The sequence below is a fragment of the Balaenoptera borealis genome (assembly GCF_965194805.1).
Source record: "Balaenoptera borealis genome assembly, chromosome: 10".
NCBI classification, from domain to species: Eukaryota; Metazoa; Chordata; class Mammalia; order Artiodactyla; family Balaenopteridae; genus Balaenoptera; species Balaenoptera borealis.
The window spans coordinates 87892242-87919461 of record NC_138874.1 but is presented as its reverse complement, the minus strand read 5'-3'; the positions used below and the strand labels follow the sequence as shown (position 1 = coordinate 87919461).

Genomic DNA, 27220 nt, shown 5'->3' with positions numbered 1-27220 from the left:
GTGGAGAGCAGCCAGTCTGTCTGAGGATGAGGGCCAAGGAACGCTTCGGGAACTGCGATTGGGGGGTCACTGGCAAAGCTGGGCAGAACGGTTTCCTGGGAGAAGTGGAAGGCGGAAGCAGATGGTCGGGAGCGAGTAGGTGGTGAGGAAGTTTGCGGGAGGAGAGAACAAGCACGGGAGCTCCAAGGGGAGCCGCTCAGAGATTGTTTGCAGAGGGGCAGGTGGACTGGAGTCCCACTCGGGGGAGAGGGGGTGGGAGACGACTGGGGAAAAGAGGAGCCAGAGCCCTGGGTGGGTTGGGGAGGGGAGGACCTATGACAGGTCAAAGAGCAGAGATGGAGAGCATCAAGGAGGGAGTTGTGATGGTGTTGGTGGTCACCATTCAGAGCCCTTACTTTGTGCCCAGGCTCCGAGCCAGATGCTTTACCCACATCCACTCTTTCACTCCTCATAACAGTCCTGGGAGGAAGGCATTACAGTACTCCCTCAGGTCCCTGAGGGATTGGTTCCAGGACATCCACCCACCCAGCACCAAATAAGGTTCCAAAATTCCCAATGCTCAAGTCCCTTATATAAAATGGCGTACTATTTGCGTATAACCTACTCACATCCTCTCCTATACTTTAAATAATCTCTAGATTACTTGTAATACCTAATAAAAGGTAAATACTATACAAATAGTTGTAAATACAGCGTAAGTGATATGCAAATAGTTGCCAGAGCAGGGCAAATTCAAGTTTTGCTTTTTGGAACTTTATGGAAGTTTTTTTTTTGTGTGGAATATTTTCGATCTACGGTTGGTTGAATCTGTGGCGGTGGAACCCCCAGATAAGGGGGATAAGAGTCTACTGCACTTACCCCTGCTTTGTAGATGGGGAGAAGATAAGAGAGGTGGAACCATCTGCCCTGGGTTAAACAGCCAGCTGGCAAGTGTTGCTCTGAGTTTCGAGGCTCTGAGATGTGTTTCTGTTAAAATTTTTTTTTATATAAATTTATTTATTTAATTTATTTATTATTTTTGGCTGTGTTGGGTCTTTGTTGCTGCGTGCAGGCTTTCTCTAGTTGTGGCGAGTGGGGGCTACTCTTCGTTGCAGCGCGCGGGCATCTCATTGCGGTGGCTTCTCTTGTTGCGGAGCATGGGCTCTAGGCGCGCGGGCTTTAGTAATTGTGGCTCGCGGGCTCTAGAGTGCAGGCTCAGTAGTTGTGGCACAGGGGCTTAGTTGCTCCGCGGCATGTGGGATCTTCCCGGACCAGGGCTCGAACCTGTGTCCCCTGCACTGGCAGGCAGATTCTTTTTTAATTTAATTAATTAATTAATTAATTAACTTTTATTTTTGTCTGTGTTGGGTCTTCGTTTCTGTGCGAGGGCTTTCTCTAGTTGTGGCAAGCGGGGGCCACTCTTCATCGCGGTGCGCGGGCCTCTCGCTATCGCGGCCTCTCTTGTTGCGGAGCACAGGCTCCAGATGCGCAGGCTCAGTAGTTGTGGCTCACGGGCCTAGTTGCTCCGCGGCATGTGGGATCCTCCCAGACCAGAGCTTGAACCCGTGTCCCCTGCATTGGCAGGCAGATTCTCAACCACTGCGCCACCAGGGAAGCCCCCAGCAAGTTCACTTCTGGGTATATACCCAAAAGAATTGAAATCAGTGTCTCAAAGATATTTGTACACTCATGTTCATAGCTGGATTATTCACGATAGCTAAAGGGTGGAAGCAACCCAAGTGTCCATTGATGGATGAATGGATAAACAAAACTTGTAGACATGCAATGGAATATTATTCAGCCTTAAAAAGGAAGGAAATTCTGACACATGCTATACCATGGATGAACCTTGAGGACATTGTGAAATAAGCCAGTCCCCTTATCTGAGGTACCCAGAGTAGTCAAATTCGTAGAAACAGAAAGTAGAATGGTGGTTACTAGGGGCTGTGGGAGGAAGGAATGGGAAGTTACTGTTTAACAGGTACAGAGTTTCAGTTTTGCAGAATGAAAAAGATCTGGAGATCTGTTGTACAACAGTGTGAATGTACTTAACACTACTGGGCTGTGCACTTAAAAACGGTTAAAATGGTAAATTTTGTTATGTGTATTTTATAGAAATTAAAAATTAAAAAAAAAAAAGACCTGGGCCCTGGAGTCAGACGTGCTAGGGTTCAAGTCTTGCCTTTTCAACCTACTTACTAGCTGGCTGATCTTGAGCCGGTTACTTAAATTCTTTATGCCTCAGTTTCCTCATCTGTAAATCAAGACTGATAGCAAACCTTTGAGCCAGGTGGTATTATGAGGCTTAAATGAGCTGGCCTGGCTGTGATAGTATAGATATTGCTAGTACTCAAGCCAAGGAAACAAGATGGGAGCCCAGGAGCCCGGGCAGAGCAGGATCCATAGGAAATCTGCTGTGGTGTGAGGCCCCTGACTACTCATCCCTGGGGCTTCTTGATTCATCACACGGTGGAGGGTGGCCCCAGCCCTGGGGTTGGTGCCGGGCCTGTGGGCTCTGCTGAGGGGGTGGAGGAGCCTCTGGGTCCTGACCCACTGAGGCTTGAGGAAGGCTTGGGGCTGACGGGAGGACGCGCCGGCCTCAGCTGCGACGTGCTGGCAGCAGCCGGGCTCCGTGGGCAGGATAGTTCAGCTTATATTTTAGTGAGCAACTACTGTGTGCCAGGCACCCTCACAGGTGCTGGCTTACAGATGTGGCCTCTGCCTCTCACAGCCTGGCAGGGGAGACTGGCCTTTAAGGCCAGTCATATATATTTTTTTATTTTATAATTTTTTAAAAAAATTATTTATATATTTATTTTTGGCTGCGTTGGGTCTTGGTTGCTGCCCATGGGCTTTCTCTAGTTGTGGTGAGCGGGGGCTACTCTTTGTCATGGTGCACGGACTTCTCATTTTGCAGAGCACGGGCTCGAGGCACGTGGGCTCAGTAGTTGCGGCGCACGGGCTTAGTTGCTCTGGGACATGTGGGATCTTCCTGGACCAGGGCTCGAACCCGTGTCCCCTGCATTGGCAGGCGGATTCTTAACCACTGCGCCACCAGGGAAGTCCCCAAAGGACCTCATATTAAACGCACTTCCAAATCGAAATGCCAGCTCTGGAGGAGGAGCTGGGTGAACAGCTGTGGCGAGGGTGGTTTAGAGGAGGGGACATTTAAATTGAGGCCTGAAGGATGTTGGGAGTAAGCCAGCGGTGGGTGTTGGTGAGCAGGAGGAGGGGGGCAGCACTGGCAAAGGCCCTGAGGCAGAAGAGCTGGTTGTTGAAAGTGGAGGAGCAGCGTGGCTGAAGCCCTGGGGGCTGGTATTTTCCGACAAGGGGACTGAGGAAAAATCAGTCTTTTCACCTGTGGGCTATGGAATGGTTGTTGGTAAAACAGCAGTGTCATCTCTGTGTGAAGCTTTCCTTGGCTGATGTCCATTTGGGGAGAGCATTTCTTAATTAGCGTGGGTTTTTTTTTTTTTTTTTTTTTTTTTGAGTCAGGGAGCAAGGAAACATGGAAAACCCACCCAACCCAGTGCTATTTAGAATATGTCCGTTTTAATGCAAATTTATTCTTGCATTCAAGAAATACTTACTGAAACATCTATCAGGTAACAGGTGCCATGTACTACGTTAGGCCCTGGAGATACAGTAATGAGAAAAAACTGGCACAGTCTGTGTCCTCAAGGAGCTTATACATGGGGAGGGGTAGAGATATCAGTCAAGGAAGGTCCCAAATCCATATGAAATTGCCCCTGATTTGTGCTGCAGAGGAGAGGGTTAGAGTGCCCTGTGGGCCTGTGATAGGGAGGTTGGACCGATTGGAAGGAAGAGTTGGAGTGAGTTAGGCAAAGTGGAAGGAGGGAGCAGTGCAGGCAGAGAGAATGGCAAGTTCAGAGGCCCTGCCACCAGAGGGAGCAAATCAGAACAGGGAGAGTGGGGCAGGCCACGTGGGGTTTGTGGTCGGTGTTAAGGAGAGTTTTGTCTTGATTCCAAGAGTGACGGGGGTTCATCGAAGGGCTGAAGTGGGGAGTGACACGATCAGATTTGCATCTTGAAAAGATCACTCTGGCTGTCGCCCGGAGAACAGATCGGAGGGGAGCCGGAGGGAAGGTGGGGAGCCCGGTTAGGTGGCTCTGGACGCTCCATGCAGCCCGTCCCCCTGCAGGTTGGGGTGTGGGCCCCTCTACCTCTGTCGGGCGGCAGCTGGGTAGGGACATTCTTCATGCCCTTGGTTCTCCTGTCTGACTTTGCAGACACTGAGTGCTGTGGATTTGGCCAGGGTAAGATTTCAAAGGACAGCGCTGAGGAATACAGTTCCCCAGCCCAGAGGCCAGTCTCATTCACAGTCAGAGGGTGCGTGTTTATTTTTTTGGAGACCTGGCAGGAAGGGAATTTAGAGGGCAGCTGAGCCTCCCCATCATCATTGCAGGTTGGGGCCCTTGGGGAGGAACCAGCACCAGGAGCGGCTGCCCTCCCACCCAACCGTGAGAAATGCTTGTGAAGTGCGTGGAGCCCCCAGAGCACCCCAAGAGGGGCCCAGGGTGTTTATTCCTACAGCTTTAGGAAATCCAGTGGTTTCTTCCGGTTTATCACAAACACCCAGATGCTGGGGATCAGATTCTTGTTTCCTGAGAGGATTCAAGAAATCCTGGTGTGTTTTTGTTCTTTCCTCAGTAATTTTGCTTCAGAGGATTTTCTCCCAAATCTTTCACCACCGAGGTTTTTTCTTTCAAGTTAGGACCACATAGGAATGGATGGGAATCAGGACCATTTGCCACTGGAGTGTATTTCCTCCTGGGGAGAAGGATGGATGCAGAGTCATCACTTTTGGAAGAGAGAGAACCGTCTCAGGGCATCTTCCCTGGGCCTCAGCCTCCTGGGGCCTGCAGCCAGCTCCAGCCAGCTCCTTCCTGCTCAGCCTGGCACAGCCAGCCCAGCACCAGCCTGAGCTGAGCCTGGGACACCACCCTTCTAGTGGTGCTGTGGTCCTTGAGGGAAACAAAACAACAGCAACAATAGCAGTAGTAAAAATAATTGCAGCAGGCAGTATTGATGTAGAGAGCATTTATGTATGCCAGATACTGCTCTTGGTGCTTTAGAAATGGTTAAGTCATTTAAACCTCACCACGTCTCTAAGAGGTGGGTGTTATCATTATCTTCATTTTACAAATGGGGACACTGAGGCACAGAGAAGTTAAACTTTGTGCCCAGGGTCACACAGCTAGTGATCGTAGAGTAGGAATTTGAAGCCGGATTAGTCCGGCTCTAAAGCCCAAGCTCGGCTGGCTGGGGAGCTGCCCTGATATTGTTGTCTGGGCAGAGCACACGGTCTTATTATAGGGCCCCAGGACGTCTGTCTAAGTTGTTCCTCAGCTCTGTCCAAGGCATGATTGCTCAGGGTGAGGGGTGGGCTCGACAGAATCCAGCAGCACGAGGCATCGTGATGAAGGGGAAAGAACCTGGATTCATGTTGGCCTGGGTGGGATTTGGTCCTGGCCCCACCGCTTATGAGCTGGGTGGCACTGGGCAAATTGCTTCACCAATCTCTGCCTCAGTTTCCTCATCAGCAAGATGGAGAGAACTTGACTCATCTCGTAGGCTACTGTGCAGGTGACATGAGATGAAGCATGCTTGGAGTTGGGCTCAGAGCCTGCACACAGCGGCGCCCAATAAAGAGAAGTGGTGGATGTGGGCCCTGGTGGCAAGAACCTCAGGGACCCCAGGGTAGCTCTGGATCCTGGCTTCTACCTGAGAAACGAGGCCGGGAATTGCCCCAGAGGGCCCACCCCACTTGCCTGCTCTGGCTGCAGAGGTGTGAAGGTCACAGCAGCTTCTCTGGCTTTCCCAGGCGGCTTGCTGGCGAGGGGTCTCCATGGCGACACTCAAGGACCACCTGTTGGAGGAATCAGGCACCGGAGAAAAATGACCTCCTCGCCTCATTCCAGCAGCCTGTGCTGAGGGTTCGAGGGGAGGTGGCCAGGCCACCTCGAGGTTGGAAACTCGATCCTGGTGGGCTGCCCGGCTGAGGGGAGAGGGAGGGGACCGTGGAGGCCATTCTCTCAGCCTAAGTGGCGCTAATGACTCTTTAAGCTGCAGCCCCGGACCTGCGAACCCGATGAGAGCTGACTCTGCCTCACAGGCTGCCTTCTCGAGGGCTGTGCCCTGAGAAGAGGCGCTTAGCTTAGCTCCGGGTTAGAGACCAAAGCTGAAGGGGGAGGCTGGGGGGTGGGGGTGCTTGGGCTTCCATCGACATTCTCTCCTGGAAGCCACCAGCAGGGCCTCCCGAGAGAGGGTCTGTGTTTGCTCTGCTGTCTGTACCATTGTCCTCCTGTGCCTGCCTGTCCCAGGTCTTCTCTTGAGTGGAGGTGGAGTGGGGTGCAGGAAGTGAGGGGGAGGGGTTGGAATCCACTGATGGCTAAGGAATGCACCCCAGTGTCTGCCCAGTGGAGCCTGGTGCCAAGGGTGAGAAGAGAGGCAGGTAGATGAGAATGTCATCAGAAGTCCCTGCAAACTCCCCACCCCACCCTGCCCACCTGATGGGAATTCCATCCTCAGGGATTCCTGAGCTCCATTTGGGCCCTGCCTTGTTCAGACAAGTCTTGACGTCTGTCTTTGCCTCAGTTTTGCCGTTTGTGAATTGAATAATTATTGTAGTCAATTGCCTGATGAACCATGGTGGCCATGAGAAGGAGTGAGTGAATGATTGTAAAATTCAAGATTTCTCATGACCTTTGACTGAGTAATTCCGTTTCTAGGAATGTATTCCTCCCAAATGCCCACCGAGCTTTATGCGGTTTTATTTATAATTGAACAATACCAGAGCAGCTCAGATGTTCCAGTGACAGAGAATCAGGGCATGCCCAGTAACTTGATATATCCAACGGAAGGGATCCTTTATGCCAATCAAAATCGTAAATGGAGAACGAGCAGTGAATGACATTGCAGAAGGCGTGCACGCCATTTATGTCTCATTCACTCTTGTATCTTCAGAACCTTGCAAAATGCTTTGCAAATAGCAATTCTTCAGTAAATATTTGTCATATTATCTCTACACGATAAAACTTATATCCAAAGGTAACAGGCTTGAGAGAAAATATTCCAGAATATTAACAGGGGATTCTTTCTGGGTGATGAGCTAATGTGAGATTTTTCTTTATTCTTAAGGTAATTGAAAAAATTCAATAATGTACATATATTACTCGTATTTTTCAGCACAATAACTTGCCTATTTTGTTGACTTTAAAAATACAGATGTCTCTTAAAAAATTTCAAACAATGCAGAAAAGTATGAAAAGGAACCTGAAGTCTCCTCAAGTCCTACCACTCAGTGGTTACAGGCATTCACATGCAGCGAACAGCCCCCGGGGAACTCGTTCTATGCATATACCTCTACTGATAACGCCTGTGAGTTTTTACATAAGTGGGCTCGGGGCATACAGGCTGTCTTGAAACCCTTTTCCCAGGGGCTGTATCAGGGACATCTTCCCTTGTCAATACAAAGGGATCTGTACTGATTTAAATGGCTGCGTGGCATTCAGTTTCACAGATGTACTGGAATTTAACTAAGCATGGCTCTGTCGACGTCCATTTAAGTTTAATATTTTTGCTTTTATAATCAATGCTGACATATATTATAATCAAAAACATAAAACCGGGACTTCCCTGGTGGTCCAGTGGTAAAGAATCTGCCTTCCAGTGCAGGGGGACGCGGGTTCGATCCCCGATTGGGGAACTAGGATCCCACATGCCGCGGGGCAACTGAGCTGGCGTGCCACCCCTACTGAGCTTGCGTGCCTCAACGAGAGAGCCACGTGCCGCAAACTACAGAGCCCATGCGCTCTGCAACCTGCGGGCCACAACTAGAGAAGAGAAAACCCGCACGCCACAACTCGAGAGAAGACTGCACTGCAACGAAAGATCCCGCATGCCTCAACGAAGATCCGGCCTGCCGCAACTAAGACCTGACACAGCCAAAAATGAATAAAATAAATAAATAGATAAACAATAAATCTTTTTTTAAAAACCCCATAAAAACACCCCAAATTCCTTGTGGTTTTGGGTTCAGGGATGAAAGTTTGAGCAGGATAGCCCAGAGGGAACCGCCTGCTTGTGGAGGGAACCAGTTTTCAGGGCTTTGAGATGACATTCTCCTTGTTTGAAGTGAGGTCGTGTGGCAGGAGGAGCAGCAAAGAGAGGCTCAGAGGTGGCTGTTTCAGGGAAGAATATTTAGTTCAACAAAAAAGGCCTTTACATTGAAAAGAGCCCATCTCACGTGGAGAAGGCATCCTCCCGGCATTTAGGGCGGGAAGGGGCTCAGGCTGGTGCTCTCACCAATGGCCCCGTTACCTTGGAGACGCCTCAAACCCCTCAGAGAGATCCTGTTAGAAAAGAGCTGAGGAACAGGGAATGAGTTTTTCCAGCTGCTCCCCAGGATCAGGAGCCAGGCCCAGGGGAAGGACAGAGAGAGTGATGAGTTGAATAAATTATCAGCTTGTCAACTTGGGGAGAGAGCCTGTCCTGGTGGAAGAAGCCCGGGCCCTAGGATCAGACGGCTACGGATCCCTGCTCTGTCCTTGACCAGGTGGTGACCTCGGGAAGACCTCTTTGAGACACTTTTTCCTCATCTGTAAGATGGGCGCGATAACTACCTTCCAGCATCTTGTAAGGATGTATGCAAGCCCAGTTCCCAGAGTGTGTGGAAACCAATAACATTTTGTTCTTAGTGGAAGCAGCTCTAGAACATCACACTTCTGAAACACTGTTAGGAAAGGGAACTTGCTGTGTTTCAAAGTAGCTTGGACTTGGGTTGGGATGGCGGAAACACCTGGAACCTTTGACCAAAGTTGGTAAACGAGGAGACTGGGCTGCAGGTAGAGCGTGTGAGTGTCTGTGCGCGTGGATGTGCGCGCGCGAGCACAGTTATTGCTAAGCGTACGGTGGACTGCGATGATGGTGAGGAAGAGGAGGGGGCGGGGTGGCTGTGAACACGGGGCCGCACAGGAAGCCAGCTTAGATGTGGAGGTGACAGCTGGGTTTGGAGCTGGGCCTGAGTGAGATTCCGCTGTGTGTGGCTCAGTGGAAGAACTTTCTGGGGAGTGGAGTGCCTGACCCCTGGAGTGGCCTGCCTTTCCAAGGCTGAGCCAGCTCCCTGTGAAGAGGAGTGGCCAGCAGAGGCTGAGTGACCTTTCCCGGGAGGCTGGGTGGGAGGGGGCGGGAGGTGGGGTTCATGTCCAAGGTGCCCAGGGCATGACTGGAAGGGCCGAGGGAGGAGCACGTGGTCTTGGGAGGGAGCAAGGACCGGAGGCCCAGGTGGTGTGAGGGGACGAGTCACCGCGGGGCTCGGCCTCCCTTCCTGGGCCCTGCCTTCCTGTCCCCGCTGCAGGACTGGCCTCATGGCAGCTCCTGCCCGGAGGCCTCACTGGCTCCCTGTCTTTCCTCTGCTTCCTTTCTCAGGCCCTCTGGCCTGGACCCACCTTCCCCCAACCCTGCTTCCTACGGCTCCCAGCCCTCCAGACACTCCGGGTTTTCTCCTTCCCCGGAATGTCCGTTCCATCCCTCTTGCTGCGGATCTGCCTTGTCTCTTGGACCTCAGCTTGAGTCCCACTTCCTCAGTCCCTTTAAATGGCATGGCCCTCCCTGCTCTCTCCTGCTTGGAATCTGGACAGCTTGTGGGAACCAGTGCCACCAGATGATGGCATCAGTATCCCCAAGGGGCCCCTTTCTAAGTGCAGGCCATGCTCTGTGCTTGTTTATGCCTCATGTTACTCCTATGAGGGAGGCAGTTATTATCCCTATTTTATAGATGAGGAAACTGAGGCTCAGCAAGGATTCTACCTGAAGAGCCTCTCTAATTGGCTAGTTTCTAAATTCTTCTCTGTGTGAATGTCTTGTCTCTCCAACGAGACTGAGCTCTTTCAGGGCAAAAGCTACGTTTTGGGGTTCCACAGCCCTCCCAGCAGTGAGTCCGTGCCCTGCGCGTTCCTCTTGGTTGAACATCTGCTGCAAAGAGGTCCCGGCTTGTTAGGACGACACAGACTTGGGGGTCCCGGGGCTTGGCTGGGAAGCACCCAGCCCCGTTGGTGAGCTGGTTGACTTAAGCCACGTGGAGAAGGAGCTCAGAGCTGAGCCCTGGCCTGGGGGCCACCCTGGGCAGCTCACCATCTCCTTCTCTCCTTTCCTCCCCCAGGGAACTCAACGGCAACAAAATCACTCGGATCCATAAGAATGACTTTGCGGGACTCAAGCAGCTGCGGGTGCTGTGAGTATGGCATGCTGCTGCCGCTTGTAACCTTTCTCCTGCCCCCTCCCCTCAGCGGTGGTCTCACGGCAGAGCCCTGGCTGTGGGTCATAGGGTTGTAGGCCAGCTGGGCCCCTCCCCTGCGCAGTCAGTCTCGGGATGCCGTGAGCAGGTGGGTGGAGGTGTGCTAAGTCCTGACCCAGAGTGGCCGCTGCCTCCCACATGGCTGAGAAAATTGGGCGTGGAGTGGGCACCAGTAGTCACTGCCTGGCAGGACCTGGGCAGATGGGGCTGCCTTGTCCATTGGCTGGCTCCTGGGGTGAAGGAAGACCAGGTCTGCTCAGGCTGCCTTAACAAAAGACCAGAGACTGGGTGGCTTAAACAAGAGAAATTAATTTTCTCACAGTTCTGGAGGCTAGAAGTCTAAGATCGAGGTGCCATCAGGGTTGGTTTGTGGGAGGCCTCTGTTCCTGGCCACCTTCTCGCTGTGTCCTCATGTGGCCTTTCCTCTGTGTGTGCACACAGAGAGATCTCTGGTGTCTCTTCTTCTTACAAGGGCACCAGTCCTATCAGATTAGGGCCCCATCCTTACGACCTCATTTAGCCTTAATTACGTACCTTATCTCCAAACACAGTCACACTGGGGTAAGAACTTCAGTGTATGAATTTTGGGGCGGGGGGGATGACCCAATTCAGTCTATAACAGTCTCCGCAGCTCTTTTGAACTTGTGCCCCAGAAAGACTTCCCAGCAAGGCCACAGACCCCCTGAGTTGAGGAGGAAGTGACTGGGAGCAGTTGAGGACAGAGGTGACTCCCCTCAGGTGCCTGACGGTGGCCGACATTGGAGGTGGCAGGCACGACTTTGTCGGGGTGGCCACCAGCCAGCGAAGGAGTCATCCACGGCACCTGCCTTGTCAGGCTGGGCAGGGGTGAGGAGCAAGGGGAAGGGGTGGATCCCTTCACCCGCTCCTGCTCTGTTGATCTTGGGGTGCAGAGACACCCCACATGTGTGCATTCTGATGTGAGGGTGTCTCAGCCCACAGACTCAGGTGTGCAGGGAAGAAGGGCATTTTTAAATTTTCTCTGCATCAGTTTCGACTTTGAGCCCGCATCCCACCTGACTGGCAGGAAATTCATTAGCAGACAGTCATAGGGTCCCTCATTCCCTGCTCCCAGGGTAATGCAGGGGTCCTGGGGCCTCAGTTCTTTCAGAACTATTGACTTTGCAGCTCGGAAGGTCTTTGGAGGAGCTGGTGACCCTGTGGTTGATCCTCTGTGGGATTGTAACTGTCAGTCGCTGGGGAAGGGGTCTCTGCGTCTCCAGAACCACTGACTTCGGAACCCTTGCCAGGCTCCAGGAATCTCTCCTGAGTCTGGGGAAGCCCTCCCTCCTGCCTGGTGTTACCCTTCCCCCCACCTCCCTGCATGCCATCCAGTGTAAGCTCCTCAACAGCACAGCGTTTTTGGAAACAAAGCAGAGGAAGAGAGTGTCTGGTGGCAGCTTCTGCCCCCTGCCCAGCTCCAAACTTCATTTGAGGCCCTTGTGGGAGCACATAAGCCACCTGCTTGAGAGTAGGGAGGGTAAAACACGGGAGAAAGACATACTTGATGAGTTCAAAAATTACCACGCAGCAAGTGATCTGCCAGTGAAGAGTGCTGCCCTGCCAGCTGGATGTTCTGGGTTTCAGGGCGCGTTGGTGGTAAGGAGGGGCAGAGTCCCCCAGAGCCAGGTGGTTCAGTTGGCAGCAGATGTGGCCAGGCGGAGCGGGGGAGCAGGCAGCGGGGGTGTTGTCTGCCAACTGCAGAGTGTGTTTGCCGCACGTGTGGGCTGGGCCCAGTTGGTACATGCTCTTCTCCCCCCGCTACTGGCCGATCTCCCCTGCTCTGCCCCCGGACACGCGCCCTCTGGGCCGGAGAAGGGCACGTGCGCCTGCAGCACAGAGCCAGCCCCCGCTGCCTGGGTGCGGGCTTCCCCGAGCGTGCCTTTGGAGCGATGGCCTGGTGCTCTGGTGCCCCGTGGCCTTCTGCCATGCAGGCAGCTTCAGAGAGTCAGCATGGGGTAGGGCCGGAAGCACATCTTGCTGCTGCAGCTGGGTGTGTTGAAGAGCCCGTGTCGGGAATTTGCAAAGCTGTGAGGAAGTTTTGTTGGCTCAGGCCATGGCTCGGATCTGTGTGCAGCTCGGGCATTGCTCCTGTTTCACTCCCTTGTGCCAGCTCTTTCTAGGAGTCCTTGTCCACCGTCCTGGAGCTGTTCTTGTCTCTTTTCCTTCCCCAGGCAGCTGATGGAGAACCAGATTGGCGTGGTGGAACGCGGGGCTTTTGACGACATGAAGGAGCTGGAGCGGCTGTGAGTATCTGTGGGCACAGGCTCAGGAGGGTGGTGGGGACTGCCGCCGAGTGGACTCGAGAGGCTGAGCCTGGTGGCAGGAGGGGGTGCTCAGGCACGGGACTGCACGCCCAGCCTGCCTCCCGCCTGCCAGTGGGGGCCAGGGGCAGCTGTAGCCGTGGAAGGGGTCGCAGCGTCATCGTGAGATGATGGCAAAGACAGCTGGAGGTGTCCTCACTGCATATTCTAAACACAGCTATCGTTGTTTTTCCCTGAGAACGCATCATAGCAAAAAATCCACACAGTACAGAGGAAGTGAAATTTATTCCTATAATCTTATACTCCAGGCATAACCACTGTTATTGATTTGTGTGGCTTTAACGGAAGCACTAGTGTGCCCAGGGGACCAACCGCAGGGAAGTCCTTAGGAGCAGTGTCTTGGGTGCTTGAGGCCACAACACAGAACTGAGGGGGGGGTTTTCTGATTTGCATCATTTGTTCCTTAGGGGGCTTTGGAGTTTGAAAATAGGTCTTGATCAGTTTTTGCCAGATTTCAGATTGGCAATAATGAAAAAAAAAAAAAAAAGAATGTAGTATGGGTGAGGTGGGTGGTGGCCACTCACATTCATGGTTGTCACCGGCCTCATTTTTCTGCTTTGGTTTGGCTGTAGGTGTCAAGAGTTCTAAAGTTCCTGCCTTTTGAACCAGAAAGTCCATTTGATTTTAAGGAAATAATCAGAGACATGGCTAAAAATTTATATATCAGGATCTTCATTGCACATTATTTAAATACAACAAAAAAATTGGAAACACCCATTCTGGTGGAGATATAAGATATAAAATCACATTTTTGAAGAACTGTTAAGGCCATAGGAATGTGTCTACAATATCACATTAAGTAGAAAAGGCAGGAAGTACATTTATACTAGGCAGGATTTTAATAAATGAAAGGCAGGATTTTATTTACACATTTACATTTGTGTAAATAAAATCAACTTGTATATGTACAGAATACAGGAGGAAGAAAATAATTGAGACTATTAACTCTCATCACCTTGAGTGGTGGGATAACAGTTAACTTTATTCTTTATGCTTTTCTTTTTTTGTGGATTTTTTTCCAATGAGTTTGTGATGATAATTATAGCTATTATTGATTGCCTTACTCTATGCCAGGCACCAAGATAAGTGCTTTGTCCTCCAATATCTCATTTAATCCTTAAAACAACACTGTGGTCAGTGGTATCTTACAGATAAGAAGAGGAGGTGCACAGAAGTTAAGGCACTTGCCTTATGAGGTGATTATTAAATGGTTAAGTGCAGAAATGGGGATTAGAACCCGGATCATTTTGCCTCCAGAGCCCAAGCTCTTAATGGCTGTAACCTAATACCTTACTTTTCTCTTTTACTTCAAAGAAAATAAGGTATTAAATAAATGGAAAGAATATGGTTGTCTCATTGCCTTCCTGCTGCCTGGAGAAAAACCAAGCTGAACTTTTCCTCATCCAGGCCTAAAATGGAGCCATAAGGAGCCCAAAGCTAGAACAGATCATTAATCCTGTGTTAGTTTTCTTTAAAAGGCTCAGAACAAAATACACGTTCATGACCTGGTTATGAGGGGCTGATTTGGTCCCAACCCATTCTGGCTCCAGCTCCGGGGCTGCCATGCCCTGGGGAAGGAGAAAAGGTGGGAGGGAGTCTAGACATGACTGGTGGCCCATGTCACATCTGCTGCTGCCACCCAAGGCTGGGCAGGGTCCTTCTTTCTGAGTCATAACGTGTCACTGCAGACTTTGTCCCTTCTGTCCTTTTCCAGTTCCTTTCTTCCGGGGTGGGTCACCAGCAACTGCGTGGTGGGCCGTTACTGGGGTGTGTGATTGCTCTGTCCCTGGGGACATCCATTGCTGGCCGTGGATGGCCCTCTCCTCTGACTTGTCAGAGACCAATGGTGGATCAGTTAATCATAAAAGTTGGTTAAAGTGGAGAGTCATAAAACCCATACATACTCTAAACATTTCATTTTATGTTAAAATATATAATGTGCATTTATTGACCCTCCCCGCCCCCGTTTTTGTTTTTGTTTTTTTTGCCAAGGTCTTACTTTTTAGTGTGAAATGCTGATTGGAGTTCTGTATTATTTTCCTCGCCTAAACCACACACATATACCCTGCTCACGATTTTTGGTTTTGGTTTCTTTAAGGTGGAATGAGATTCTTAGAAGGCCCTTGGAAGCAATCTGGCAGGAGAATTCTGAATTTCTTTTATGACTCCCCTGCTCGCCTCCTGCCGCCCAGTCTTTTACTTAATTCAACAACTCTTTAATTAACGACTTTCCTTTTATTGACTCTTACCAAGGCATTCAACCAGTTTTTGTAGAGATGACTCTCTTTTCATGCGAGTATTGATATTTCGTTTATTTAGGTAATCGTCAGTTCAATTACATAATTATAAGTACCTCTGGCATAAACAGCTTGGGAACAGACATGATTGGTTCTTGTGCGCAGTTACAGACTCAAGCGCAGAAGCAGAAGTGTGCAGTGCTGCCGGCCGTGAGGACTGGTGGGTCACAGGCATCGGTTGTCTGATGTTGGGGGGCGGGGCGCTCGGTCACCCTGGGCCGGCTGAGGGTGACCGTGTAATGTGGAGGCTGCCGAGGTGGGAGCCGGGGAAAAGCAGGCTTCAGAGCCCACCTCTCCCACTCGGTGGTGACTTGGGTGAGCCGCTCACCTCTGGGTATCCCAGTCCCCTCAGCTATCAAAGAGACAGCTCAGCGAAGTCTACAAACATATTCTGAGAACTGAGAGCCCAGCCACCTGGTGAGATGGTGGTGGTCAAACCGTCCCCCTGCGGTTGTTTCTCGGAGGAGACGGGAGGGTATGTGCATGACCGTGATGCTTCGTACTCAAGAGAGAGAAACCCACCTTTTCATTCTGCTTTCCCTCTGATGGTGAGGTAATGCCTATAACGCATTTATTCTGGTGCCTGGCACAGAGTAAGGCTAGTTGGGACTCACTACTATTGTCGTTATTCTTAGCTTCCTGTAGGTCCCTCACCACGCTGGGTCCCTCCTTTGATTTTCCACTTTAAACTAGCTATTGAATCCCTTCTCCTCTTAAGTGTTTTTCAGAAATTAAAGCCAGAAAAATGAGAAGGTCTTGGGGGAAAACAAAACAAAACAAAACCCAATGATTTCCAGGCAGTGTAAATACAGGATTAATTTATTAGACGAGGTTAAGGAACTTGGAGTGATCTGATGTCTACTCCTGTTGCTTTAAGGATTACATCGGTGGTCCCTTTTTTTCCGAGGCAGTGATGTGTTTCCCTAGGAGCCTGCCCTTTAGAGTAAACTTCTTCCAGCTTGTCTAAAATTGCAACCCTGATTGTACCGTGTTAGAAAATGGTACCTTTCTCACATATCAGATGAAAAGTGACCTCCTAGGAGGTAACCACAGACCAGTTACTACTGGCCACATCGAATTATATTTCTTCCTCCCTCCCAGCAAAAAAAAGCTTTTGTCCAGTTGGTTTATCATCCTCTAGAACTGTTAAAGGAGATGGTTGTGAGAAATTCAAAGTATACGGTGGGGCTTCCTTGGTGGCGCAGTGGTTAAGAATCCGCCTGCCAATGCAGGGCACACGGGTTCGAGCCCTGGTCTGGGAAGATCGCACATGCCGCGGAGCAGCTAAGCCCGTGCGCCACAACTACTGAGCCTACGCTCTAGAGCCCGCAAGCCACAACTACTGAGCCCATGTGTCACAACTACTGAAGCCTGCGTGCCTAGAGCCTGTGCTCCACAATAAGAGAAGCCACCACAATGAGAAGCCCACGCACTGCAACGAGGAGTAGCCCCCGCTCGCTGTAACGAGAGAAAAGCCCGCGTGCAGCAACGAAGACCCAACACAGCCAAAAATAAAATAAATAAAAATTAAAAAAAAAATGTATACGGTAGACTGGAAGGCAGGGGCTGCATTTTACGCTAGTGCTTCTCCAACTTTGATGTGCACCCAGATCACTTGGGGACCTGGTTGAGATGCAGATCCTGAGTCCACAGATCTGGGGTAGCCTGGGATAGTGCAGCTCTTACCACCTCCCTGGTGATGTCCCTGCAGGTGGTCCATGGACACAGTGTGATTACCAAGGTTCCATACTTTATAGGTGTCACTGCCCCCCCACCCCTGTTGGGCGGAGTGCTACACTCCAGTGTCAGAGAATTGGTTGCCTAAGGTGGCAAGATGAGTCTGGTTAAACTTCACTGCCTTCCTGGGACAAGTCTGAATCCTTTCTGCATTGTCTTTTCAGGCCACATTCCAGAACCAGACTTCTCACTCCTGCCTGTGTCTATAATACTGAATAGTTGTCTGTCCACCAATAGAGGAATTGGGAGGGTGGCATGAATTGGGAGATTAGGTTTGACATAAACACACCACCAGGTGTAAAATAGATAGCTAGTGGGAACCTGTGGTATAGCACAGGGAGCTCAGCTCAGTGCTCTGTGACGACCTAGAGGGGTGGGATGGGGGGTGGGGGCAGTGAGGTCCAAGAGGGAGGAGATATAGGTATACATATAGCTGATTCACTTCATTGTACCGCAGAAACTAACACAACATTGTAAAGCAATTATACTCCAATAAAAAAAAAATTTAAAAAAATGATGGACATACTAAAAATAAAATGATTAAAAGTGCCATCCTCTGTTGTTTGGCATGGAAAGACATCCACAAATTGCTGTGTGAGGAAAATGCAGGTGGCTGAATGCTTTTTCTATTATTTGAGGCTTTTAAAAATATTAAGCATGCATTTTCATAAATAAAAAAATCAATAAAGGTATTTTCATTCTGAAAAAAGACCTAAAGCAGACAATAAAAAAGTTGAGTCACCATTGAGCCAAATGTGGATGAAAGCAATAAAGAATCAGAACCCCGTGGCCAGTCCTATCCCATTAGGGTGTATGTCACTTTTCAAGGGTAGTCAGGTAGCCAGCTCACAGACTGAGATAATATTTGAATCAGTGCCTGATTAATTACACAGGGCCTTGCAAATGTAAAGTGATGATGATGATGGGTGTGGGAGGGCATAACGGAAGGAAAGAGGCTCTGTTTACTGACTGCCCACTACATGTCAGGTCCTTGGTTGAGGGGCTTTCAGAGATGTTCTATTCTTGTCCTCCCCAAGGGTTGGATGGCGGAATTCCCACTTTATAGATGAAGAAACGGAGGCTCAGAGAAGGGGATTCTCTGGGGTTACACAGTGACGTGTTAGGATTTGAGCCCTGGGCCCTCTGACTCTGAATCCAGTGCTTTCTGAAAAGTCCCTTGGATTTCCCAGACAGCTTGGCCAGTTCCAACTCCTCCTCTCTTCTCTTTTTTAGACGACTCAACCGGAACCAGCTGTACGCATTACCAGAACTGCTGTTCCAGAATAACCAGGCTCTGTCAAGGCTGTGAGTGACGCTTCATGGAAGAAAGCTCTCTCTGTGGTCTTATCCCTCACCCGGTTGAGGGGGCAGTGTGTGGTCAGTGGGGCCTGGACTTTCCCATGACCATGACCCCTATGCTCCTCACCTGGCAGGCATCGTTCAGGGCATCAAAGGCCGTCTTACTGTAGGAAGGTGCTTTGTGGGGCCTTTCTTCATGGCAAGCACTTGACAGAATTGGCAGTCTATCCAATTCTGTGTGCTGCCCCTGACAGTGTGGTATGGGAATGTTCTTGGGGTGGGCAAGCTTGTCAGCCATGATGGCAGACTTTATGGGGAGGACCGTACTCATGCATTTCTCGCTGCCTTTGGTAACCGCCTTGGGTGGAATATTCATTCACATAAGCCCTTCTTGGATCTGTTTCTGTTTTCAACTCAGAGTAATGAGGTGTGTGAGCTTATTAACCATGGCATAGAGTCATACTTGTATTTGCTGTAAATGTACTTCTTTCAAGTTTAAAAGGTAGTGGCCAATTCTGCTGCTCCGTGATTTACGAGATATGTCTGTAATTGTTCTCCTTTCATTTTGTGGGATCTTGGGTAGGACAGGACCTTAGAGATTACCTAAGGACTCTCTTCTGCAGCTCCTTAGCGTATGTATGGTCTTTTAATCTTTGCTTGGCTACTTCTAGTGATGGGGAGTTCACCACCTCCTTGGGCAACCAATTCCATTGTTGGACAGATCTGCATATTAGAAACATTTTCTTAACTTTGAGCCCTAAATCTGCTTTCTAATAATTTATGATTTTTCTAGCTTTGCTTTCTGTAAGTACCTAGAACAACCATGTACAGTACTCTTGTTCAATTTTTGAAGGGCTGTCAGGTTTTTGAATTTTGAGTTGGGAGGTTTAGTCGTCATTAACAACCTGAAAAACCATTGGTTGGGACCTTCTGCGTGCCCAGCAAAGTGCGGTGTGAGATGCTGAGGCTGCCGGTTCTTCCCTAAAGAAGCGTATAGGACACCTCCTAGGTGGAGGTGCAGGTGAGTCCGGAGGTGCAGTGGGTGGTGCAGGTAGGACTGAAGGGTGGGGGCTCGGTGGGAGTCAACACCATGGGGCTACCTGAGTGCTGAGAGGTGTGCTTGTGGAGTCTGGAGCTTGATCTCCTCCCCTCTGATTAAACATGGCTAGTTCTTTCCACCTCTGTCATGATTGCCACCTCTTGATAAGCCCAGTGGTCTGCAGGCAGCTCCAGAATTTCTCATTGATCCTGCCTTCCAGTTTTTGTCCTTAGGGCGGAGCTCTAATTTTCAGTTTGTCCAAATGGTCTCTCCAGTCTCTTCCTGTTTCCTCCTCCTGGCCTGGAGGCCTCTCCCTAGAAATGGAGGTGATCGCTCAGTGATGATTCCTTCTGCTGGTCTTTGCCACCCTTGGGCTCGTGCTGGGCCTTCTCTGTCAGTCCCCCTACAACTGGTAGGTTGGCCCTTTGGTGCCAGGCACACACAGTGAGTGCCTTACTTTTCTTCCTGATTGCTGAAGGCTCAAGACCCTTCCTAGCAGGTGCAGCCACCCTAACATCCCTTTAACCTGTGGGCCAGCGCTGGTCCACAAGGTCCATGCTGTTAGTGTCCCATGCTGGCAGCTGGCTTTGTCCTGACTTGGCCCCAGCAGCTGCTGTTTTCTCCGCCCTGTCTTTTCTCGGAGCTGGCTCTTGCAGCGGTTATCACAGCTCTGCCTCTCTGCAAAAATTCATCCTGAACATTTTTTCTCTTGATCTCCTTCTGTACTTTTCTTTTTCCTTCTCTTAAGCCCTCTTAGCCTTTCAAGCTTTGGCCCCCATTCTCCCAGCATTATTTGCCTGCTTGGGTTCCCCTCCCTTCAGCATATTGATGCCCTTCACCATCCAGGGTTTGGAACATGTGCCTAGTTGCTGTTAAGCTCTGGACACTGCTTTGATCCTCCTTCATTTATTTTATTTAAAAAAAATTTAAAATTTGTTTTTAAATTTCAGCTTTACTAAGGTATAATTGACAAATAAAATTGAAATATACTTAAAGTGTACACTGTGATGATTTGATATACATACACATTGTGAAAGGATCCCCTGCCACGTTCATTAACATATCCATCACCTCGCATATTTATCTTCTTTTTTTTGACACATTTAAGTTCCACTCTCAGCAAATTTCAATTATATTAAGAATGTGTTATCAACAATAGTCATCATGTTATATGTTAGATTATACTCTGTTACCAACCTCTCTATTTCCCCATCCCACAGCCTCTGGCAATCACTTTTCTACTGTCTGTTTCTATGAGTTTGACTTTTTTTTAGATTCCTCATATAAGTGATACTATGCAGTATTTGTCTTTGTCTGGCTTATTTCACTTAACATAATCCTTCAGGGTCCACCCATGTTGTCACAAATGGCAGGATTTCCTTCTTTCTCATGGCTGAATTATATTCCACTGTATATTTTATATATATATTTATATATATAATATATAATATATAAATATATAATATATACAATATATATTATATAATATATATAATATATTTTTTATATATATATATTTCGCATCTTCTTTATCCATTCTTCTGCTGATGGACACATAGGTTGTTTCCATCTATCCCTCATTTATTTTAAAATATCCAAGACCCTGTCGTGTGAATCTAAATCCACAAACCTCCCGGCTTTTGCTTGCAGTCACCTCCAGCCCTATTCACAGTTTGAGGGACCAGCATCTTTTGCCATAACCTCCACCAGCTCGTGGGGCTGAAGGGGAGAGGACAGCTCTGCAGGGGTCTCTCTCTCCCTCCAGCACTTGAGTCTACCTTTCATCAGGGGCATCAGTGCCCTGCATGTCCCTGGGCGCCCTCCTGAGAGCGGTGATACCGTGTGGCCAGTGTGGCTGCCTTCTTGGCCGGTGTCTGGGGAGCCAGGATCCCTAGTGGAATGGGAGGTAGCGCAGGGGAGTAGGAAGTCAAGGGTCAGATAGTCCTGGGTTTTTCATGGTGTAACTCAGGTGCGGTTTTTCTTACCTGTGCACAGTTAGGCTCTCCTGAGGCTGAACTGAGATTGAGCACGGACAGTATCCAGGACAGCCTGCAGCAGACGTTGCTTGTGTCCCTGACGTGCGGGTGAGTGAAGGGCCCTGCAGTGGAGCTGGTCCTCCTGTGCACGCTGTGTCGTCTGACTCCTTTGACCCTGCGGGGCAGACAGTGTCTCTGGTTTTACTGCTGATGAACGTCAAGGTTGTAGAGGTGAAGCGACTTCCACAGGGTCAGTAATGAAGCCCCTTTGGACTCCCTGCCCAGTGCTCTTCATGGCTTTATATATATATATATTTTTTTAATTTTTCACATGAGAGCATGGTTTCTTTTATTTATTTATTTATTTTTGGCTATGTTGGGTCTTCGTTTCTGCGCGAGGGCTTTCTCTAGTTGCAGCAAGCGGGGGCCACTCTTCATCGCGGTGTGCGGGCCTCTCACTGTCGCGGCCTCTCTTGTTGCGGAGCACAGGCTCCAGACGCGCAGGCTCAGTAGTTGTGGCTCACGGGCCCAGTTGCTCCGCGGCATGTGGGATCCTCCCAGACCAGGGCTTGAACCCGTGTCCCCTGCATTGGCAGGCAGACTCTCAACCACTGCGCCACCAGGGAAGCCCATGGCTTTATATTTTAAGAGGAGTCCTGGAGAAAAGGACTTCTGCGCTTTAATGAATATTAAATACCCAGATTCTATAGCCAAAGGCTGGCACAGGGAGCTCTATTCAAGGAGTGGAAGAGCGATTGAAGGGGACAGGGGTCTGCCTGACTCCTGCTCCTGGCACGCTATGGGGCTGGGATCCAGGGCAGGCAGCAGCCTCCAGAAACGTTGGATGTTTTCACCCTGGTGGCCCAGGGCTGGCTGCCTTGGGGACAGGGCCAGTCAGCAGTCATCAGAGGGACTTCTAGAGGAAGGAACCCCCCCCCCCACCGCCCCCGATGGAAGGCTTGGTTGCCCTTTGGCTCCAAGGGCAAAGGAGTATTTCTAGGCTCTATAGCCAGAACCTTTCTCTAACACTTACTGCCTTTTCCTCCCAGGCATCTGGTCCCTAACTCTAAGCCGTTCCTTATCCAGGAGCATAGCTGGGTCTGGGTGAAGGGAGACTATTTTCTTTAGCGCTCCTCTTTTTTTTTTTTTTTAAACGATTAAAGAAAATTGAAGTATCAATATAGTTGATTTACAATGTTGTGTTAATTTCTACTGTATAGCAAAGCGATTCAGGTATACACACACACACACACACACACACACACACACACACACACACACACACACGCATTCTTTTTCATGTTCTTTTCCATTATGGTTTATCACAGGATATTGAATATAGAAGGTCCTGTTGTTTATCTATTTTATATATAGTAGTGTGCATATATTAATCCCCAAATCCTAGTTTATCTCTCCTCCTACCCCTTGCTCTCCCCTTTGGTAACCATAAGTTTGTTCTCTATTCGTCTGTGAGTCTATTTCTGTTTTGTAAATAAGTTCATTTATATCGTTTTTTTTAGATTCCACGTGTAAGTGATATGATAGGATATTTGTCTTTCTTCGTCTGATCTCACTTAATATGATAATCTCTAGGTCCATCCATGTTGTTGCAAATGGCATTATTTCATTCTTTTTTATGGATGAGTAATATTCCGTTGTGTGTGTGGTATGTGTGTGTGTGTGTGTGTGTGTGTGTGTGTATACCACATCTTTATCCATTCATCTGTTGATGGACATTTAGGTTGCTTCCATGTCTTAGCCATTGTAAATAGTGCTGCTATGAACATTGGAGTGCACGTATCTTTTGGAATTAGAGTTTCCTCTGGATATATGCCGAGGAGTGGGATTGCTGGATCATATGGTAACTCTATTTTTAGGTTTTTAAGGAACCTCCGTACTGTTCTCCATAGTGACTGCACCAATTTATATTCCCACCAACAGTGTAGGAAGGTTCCTTTTTCTCCACACCCTCTCCAGCATTTATTATTTGTAGACTTTTTAATGACGGCTGTTCTAACTGGTGTGAAGTGATACTTCATTGTAGTTTTGATTTGCATTTCTCTAATATTAGCGATACTGAGCATCTTTTCATGTGCCTGTTGGCCATCTGTATGTCTTCTTTGGAGAAATGTCTATTTAGGTCTTCTGCCCATTTTTTGATTGGGTTTTTTTTTTTTTTTTGATATTAAGCTGTATGAACTGTTTGTATATTTTGGAAATTAATCTCTTTCAGTAGCATCGTTTGCAAATATTTTCTCCCAGTCCGTAGGTTGTCTTTTTGTTTCCTCTTGTTATTTCTTAAGCCCACCTCTACGCATAGGAGTGCAAGCTGATGGGACTTTGGGGAGGACTCCTGTGCAGCACGCCCCGCTTATATCAGCCTAGAACTTGAATTCATGACCAGGGGCAGTACTTCCTGATGCCTCTCCAGTTCAGGTCATCTCAAAAAGGGCACATTCTGGGGGGAGATGATTAAATAAACCTTTTTATTGATCTGGTTGTTTGTCCCGGTTGTCTGGGCCCTGAATTTTTCACCTTGGTGATAGTTGTAGGGAAGGGTACAGGAGCAAGTGCTTAAAGACTTATTTGCTAATATTCTTTGCCTTCCCTCCACCCCCAATCCATTGACCTGAGCATCTGGCATTCCAGAACATCTCTCGTAACTCTCCCAGTGGTCTGGCTGAGGAGCACTCCGGCACTCCTGGTTCCAAAAACAGGACCCCTGCAGGCTGGTGGGGTGGGGCGGGCTGGGTAGTGTAAAGGCAAAAGCAGCAGACTCACGGGCTCCCATGACAGGAAGTGAGGCACAGCTGGGACCAAGGGTGTGAGGGATGTTTCTAGTTCTTTCTGATTGTCTACCTTGTTGTCCCACTCCTCCCTGCAAACCAGTGTCTTGGGTTTACCAGCAACATCTCAGTTCCACCATGACTTTGCTTGGCCACCGTGCTCCTCCCCTCCTACTTCCAGTGACCTTGGAGCTCAGATCTCCTCGAGTCTCCAGTCCCAGCCCAGATTTCTGGGCAAGGATTCTGGTTGGCCCATCCTTGGTCAGGAGTTCACTCCTGGGCCAAGGAGCTGTGCTGGCGGCTATGGGACCTCCTGGTGCAGTCACACTCTGGGGCCCACCCTCAGGAGGAGGGTAAGAGAGGATGCAGGGCTTGGCGTTTCTGGCCTCTCATCTGTTGACCTTTCTTCTGCTTTGAGGGATCCGTTACTAATACTTTCCACCTGGAGCAAATCATGGGTTTTTTTTTTTTTTTTTCACCAGAGGCCATATGTTAAATCAGCATGAAAACAAGTTTGAGAGAGACCAAATGTGCAGGGTAAGGTGTGGTCACAAAGCACATCAGGTGGTGTGGGCCACGTTTCAACTGATTTTTTCTGTGTAGCTTCGGCAGTTGAAATCCTCTTGCTGGTTATTCCTCACCAATATTTCTCCACGTGTTGGGTTAGTCCATTTCTTTCCACGTTTGGGACCTGCGGCCCAGAGAGGCGATTTGGCCTGGACCACAGAGCAGTTTGGTAATAGGGTTGGAATTAGACACCAGGCCTTCAAGGGACCATAAGAGGTCTGAAAATGGGCTTAAACCTTGACCTAGAAATCTCACGTTTGGGGATTGACCCTAAAATCAATAAAATATGACCACAAACATGTTCATTGCAGCATAATTTAGAATGTTGAAATATAGAATATTGAAAACTATATAGAACAACTGAAATGTCCAACCTTGGGGGAATGGTTAAGTAAATTTTGGTATATACACTTTATGGAATATTTATATCATCATCAAAAATGGCCTTTATGAAAGACGTAAAGTAACACAGATAAATGTTTGTGATATCAAAGCCAGGATGCAAAATTGTTTTGACAATATGGTCACTAAACAAATCACTCTAAAGCATGCACAGGAAAATGACTACAAAATGCCAACAGGGGTTATCTCTGGGTGACTTTTTCTTTTTTATATTTCCCAGGTGTTCAATAAAAAGAGTGTAATATTTTTATGGTAGGAGACCTCGCAGTTTTTATATGTACTGGAAAACCTCTGTTGTCTGAGTTAAAGTGAACACTAGATAAATGATGTTGGGCCACTTCCTTGAACCCCGTTGAGCCCGTTTGTTCTTCTATCCGATAAAGATAATAATGTCTGCCTCACAGCCTTTCGTGGGGATTCAGAGAGGTGTAACTCCCTCTCAGGTCAGGTGGTCAGGTGTAAGCTCTGTAGCACATAGTAGATGCTCAGGAAATCAGTGAATTTTCCCTTTTACAGATGAAGAAATTCAAGCTCAGAGGATTTGTGACCTGCTCAAGGGGTTGAGGCGAATTCGAACCCTGGTCTTTCTGATGCTAAAGTTCATCCTTCCATATCATCCACCCCCTCCCACCCATCCACCCTCTGCCCACCTCCTACACCCATCTACCTATCATCTACCCACCACCCAGCCAGCCTCTCTCTCATCTGTGCTCCCATTTACCCATCTACCAACCCATCAGTCAATCTGCCCATCCCTCCATCCTCCATCTCTTGCCACTGGTCCTCCCATCTAACACCCTCCTACCCACCTATCCATCTGCCTCCCCCTCCAGTCTTTTACTCATTTGCCCACCAAGCCCACCCATTCACCCTACACTTAGGCATCTGCCAACATACCCATAAACCTACCATACACCCATCTATCCCCCCATGCCTCACCCACCCACCCTCCTTTCTCCTCCCCTCACCACATCCAACTCCCCTCTCACCTTCCATCTGCCTGCCCATCCACCCATGCACCCACTCACCCAACATTTACAGAGGGCCTCCTATGAGCCAGGCACTGTGGTCGGTGCTGAGAACACTTGACGGCTGTGTAAGACGGCTAGGTGGGGCGCTATCTCTGCAGGAGGTGAGGGTTTATCACTAGTGCTCTTAAAAAGCAGTCTGTATCCTCTGACCTATCAACAGTTTGGAGTTGGGGGGGAGATGATTGACTGGCTGGACCCGTATCTCCTGCCTGGGGTGGTTATATCCTGGTGGCAGGTGACCTGGGTTGAAGATCAGCTTCATCACCTGATAGCCACCCATGAGAGGGTGTGGAGATGTTGTTTTGCAGATGCACATAGGGGTTATGGTTAGGGTTAGAGGGACAAATTTGAACCTGCCTCCTTCTCTTATAGCAGCAAAACCGAGGCTTCACCCACATTTGGGTGGGGAGCACCGTGAGTGTCACCCGCCTGTGCTCTGTCCTCCCAGATTTGGGGAGGAGTCTCTCCCGCTGCCTTGCAATCCCTCCTCTTGCTGGTTGCGTTCCCTTCCTCGTCCAGAAGCCGCTTCTGGAAACACAGTTCCTCTGGGTTTCTTTTTAGCCTTGAAACCAATATGTGCCCTGACAAGATTGACCTTTTGTGTCTCTGCTGGGCCTGGAAGGGGTGGGGGTGGGTGATTAAGGGCAGCCCAGGGCATTGATTCCCCCTTATTTATATCCCTGCTGTAAGGACCAGGATAACTCATTACCGGGGGCCTCGGTGGCTGGAGAGGCGGGGGTGTGATATTCTGCTGGAGCCCTGTTGAAGAATGCCTGACCCCACCGACCTTGTCTCGAGCTGGGTTTAATTAAACTGTCAGCACTGGTCAGAAGAACAAAGCCTCCCTTCCCGTCCTGGTCCCCAGCCCCCATCAGAGGCAGGGGGCATTCTCTGCTGAAATGAAGAGCTGTTAAAAATGAATCTGTCTTGCCTCCGAGGGAAATTACCCGAAGCAGGAGGGTGACCTCGCTTTTGTGACGCGTCCGCTCCAGGCAACAGATCTGCGGAACTGAACCGTCCTTGCCACCCGCCGAGGACCCCAAGCGTGAGGAATGGGGCTTCTTCCTGCCAGAACTGCCTTAAGATGCCATCCCTCACTCCCCGGACTCCTCTTTTCCCAGAAAGGAATTTCAGGACCTTTGTCTGTGAGGTATTAAGTCTGTGAGGTGTTTCTGGCATTAATGATAGAAAGAAGCTTCCTTGGTTAGAAGGTTTGGGGAAGTTTGAGGTCAAACAAGGTTCTCTGTGGAGTGACTTTCAGCCCCTTTAATCCACTTGTGCTCACTATAAAGCCCCCAGGGGACATGTAGGGTGTTGCCAAATTGATACGACTGTGAAAGTCTTGAAAATTTTATTTTTAGGGAATACCTAGATCTTGTGGGTCTAGTGTCAGACTTGCTGAGGCCTCAGACAATAAGGATCAGAGCTGAGACTTGAACTCATGTCC

The 27220-nt window shown here is 49.2% G+C and overlaps 1 protein-coding gene across 2 annotated transcripts in view; it reads left to right on the top strand.

Moving 5' to 3' along the window:
• Window positions 1-27220, top strand: part of SLIT1 (slit guidance ligand 1) — a 175423-nt gene that overhangs the window by 10368 nt on the left and 137835 nt on the right. Inside the window, exons 2-4 of one of the 2 annotated variants that reach the window (XM_082406495.1) lie at window positions 10163-10234; window positions 12490-12561; window positions 17907-17978. In XM_082406495.1, coding sequence (XP_082262621.1) covers window positions 10163-10234; window positions 12490-12561; window positions 17907-17978 — 216 coding nt within the window. Of the gene's footprint in view, window positions 1-10162; window positions 10235-12117; window positions 12346-12489; window positions 12562-17906; window positions 17979-27220 lie in introns of those variants that run through there. The other variant, XM_082406496.1, reaches the window with a different exon arrangement.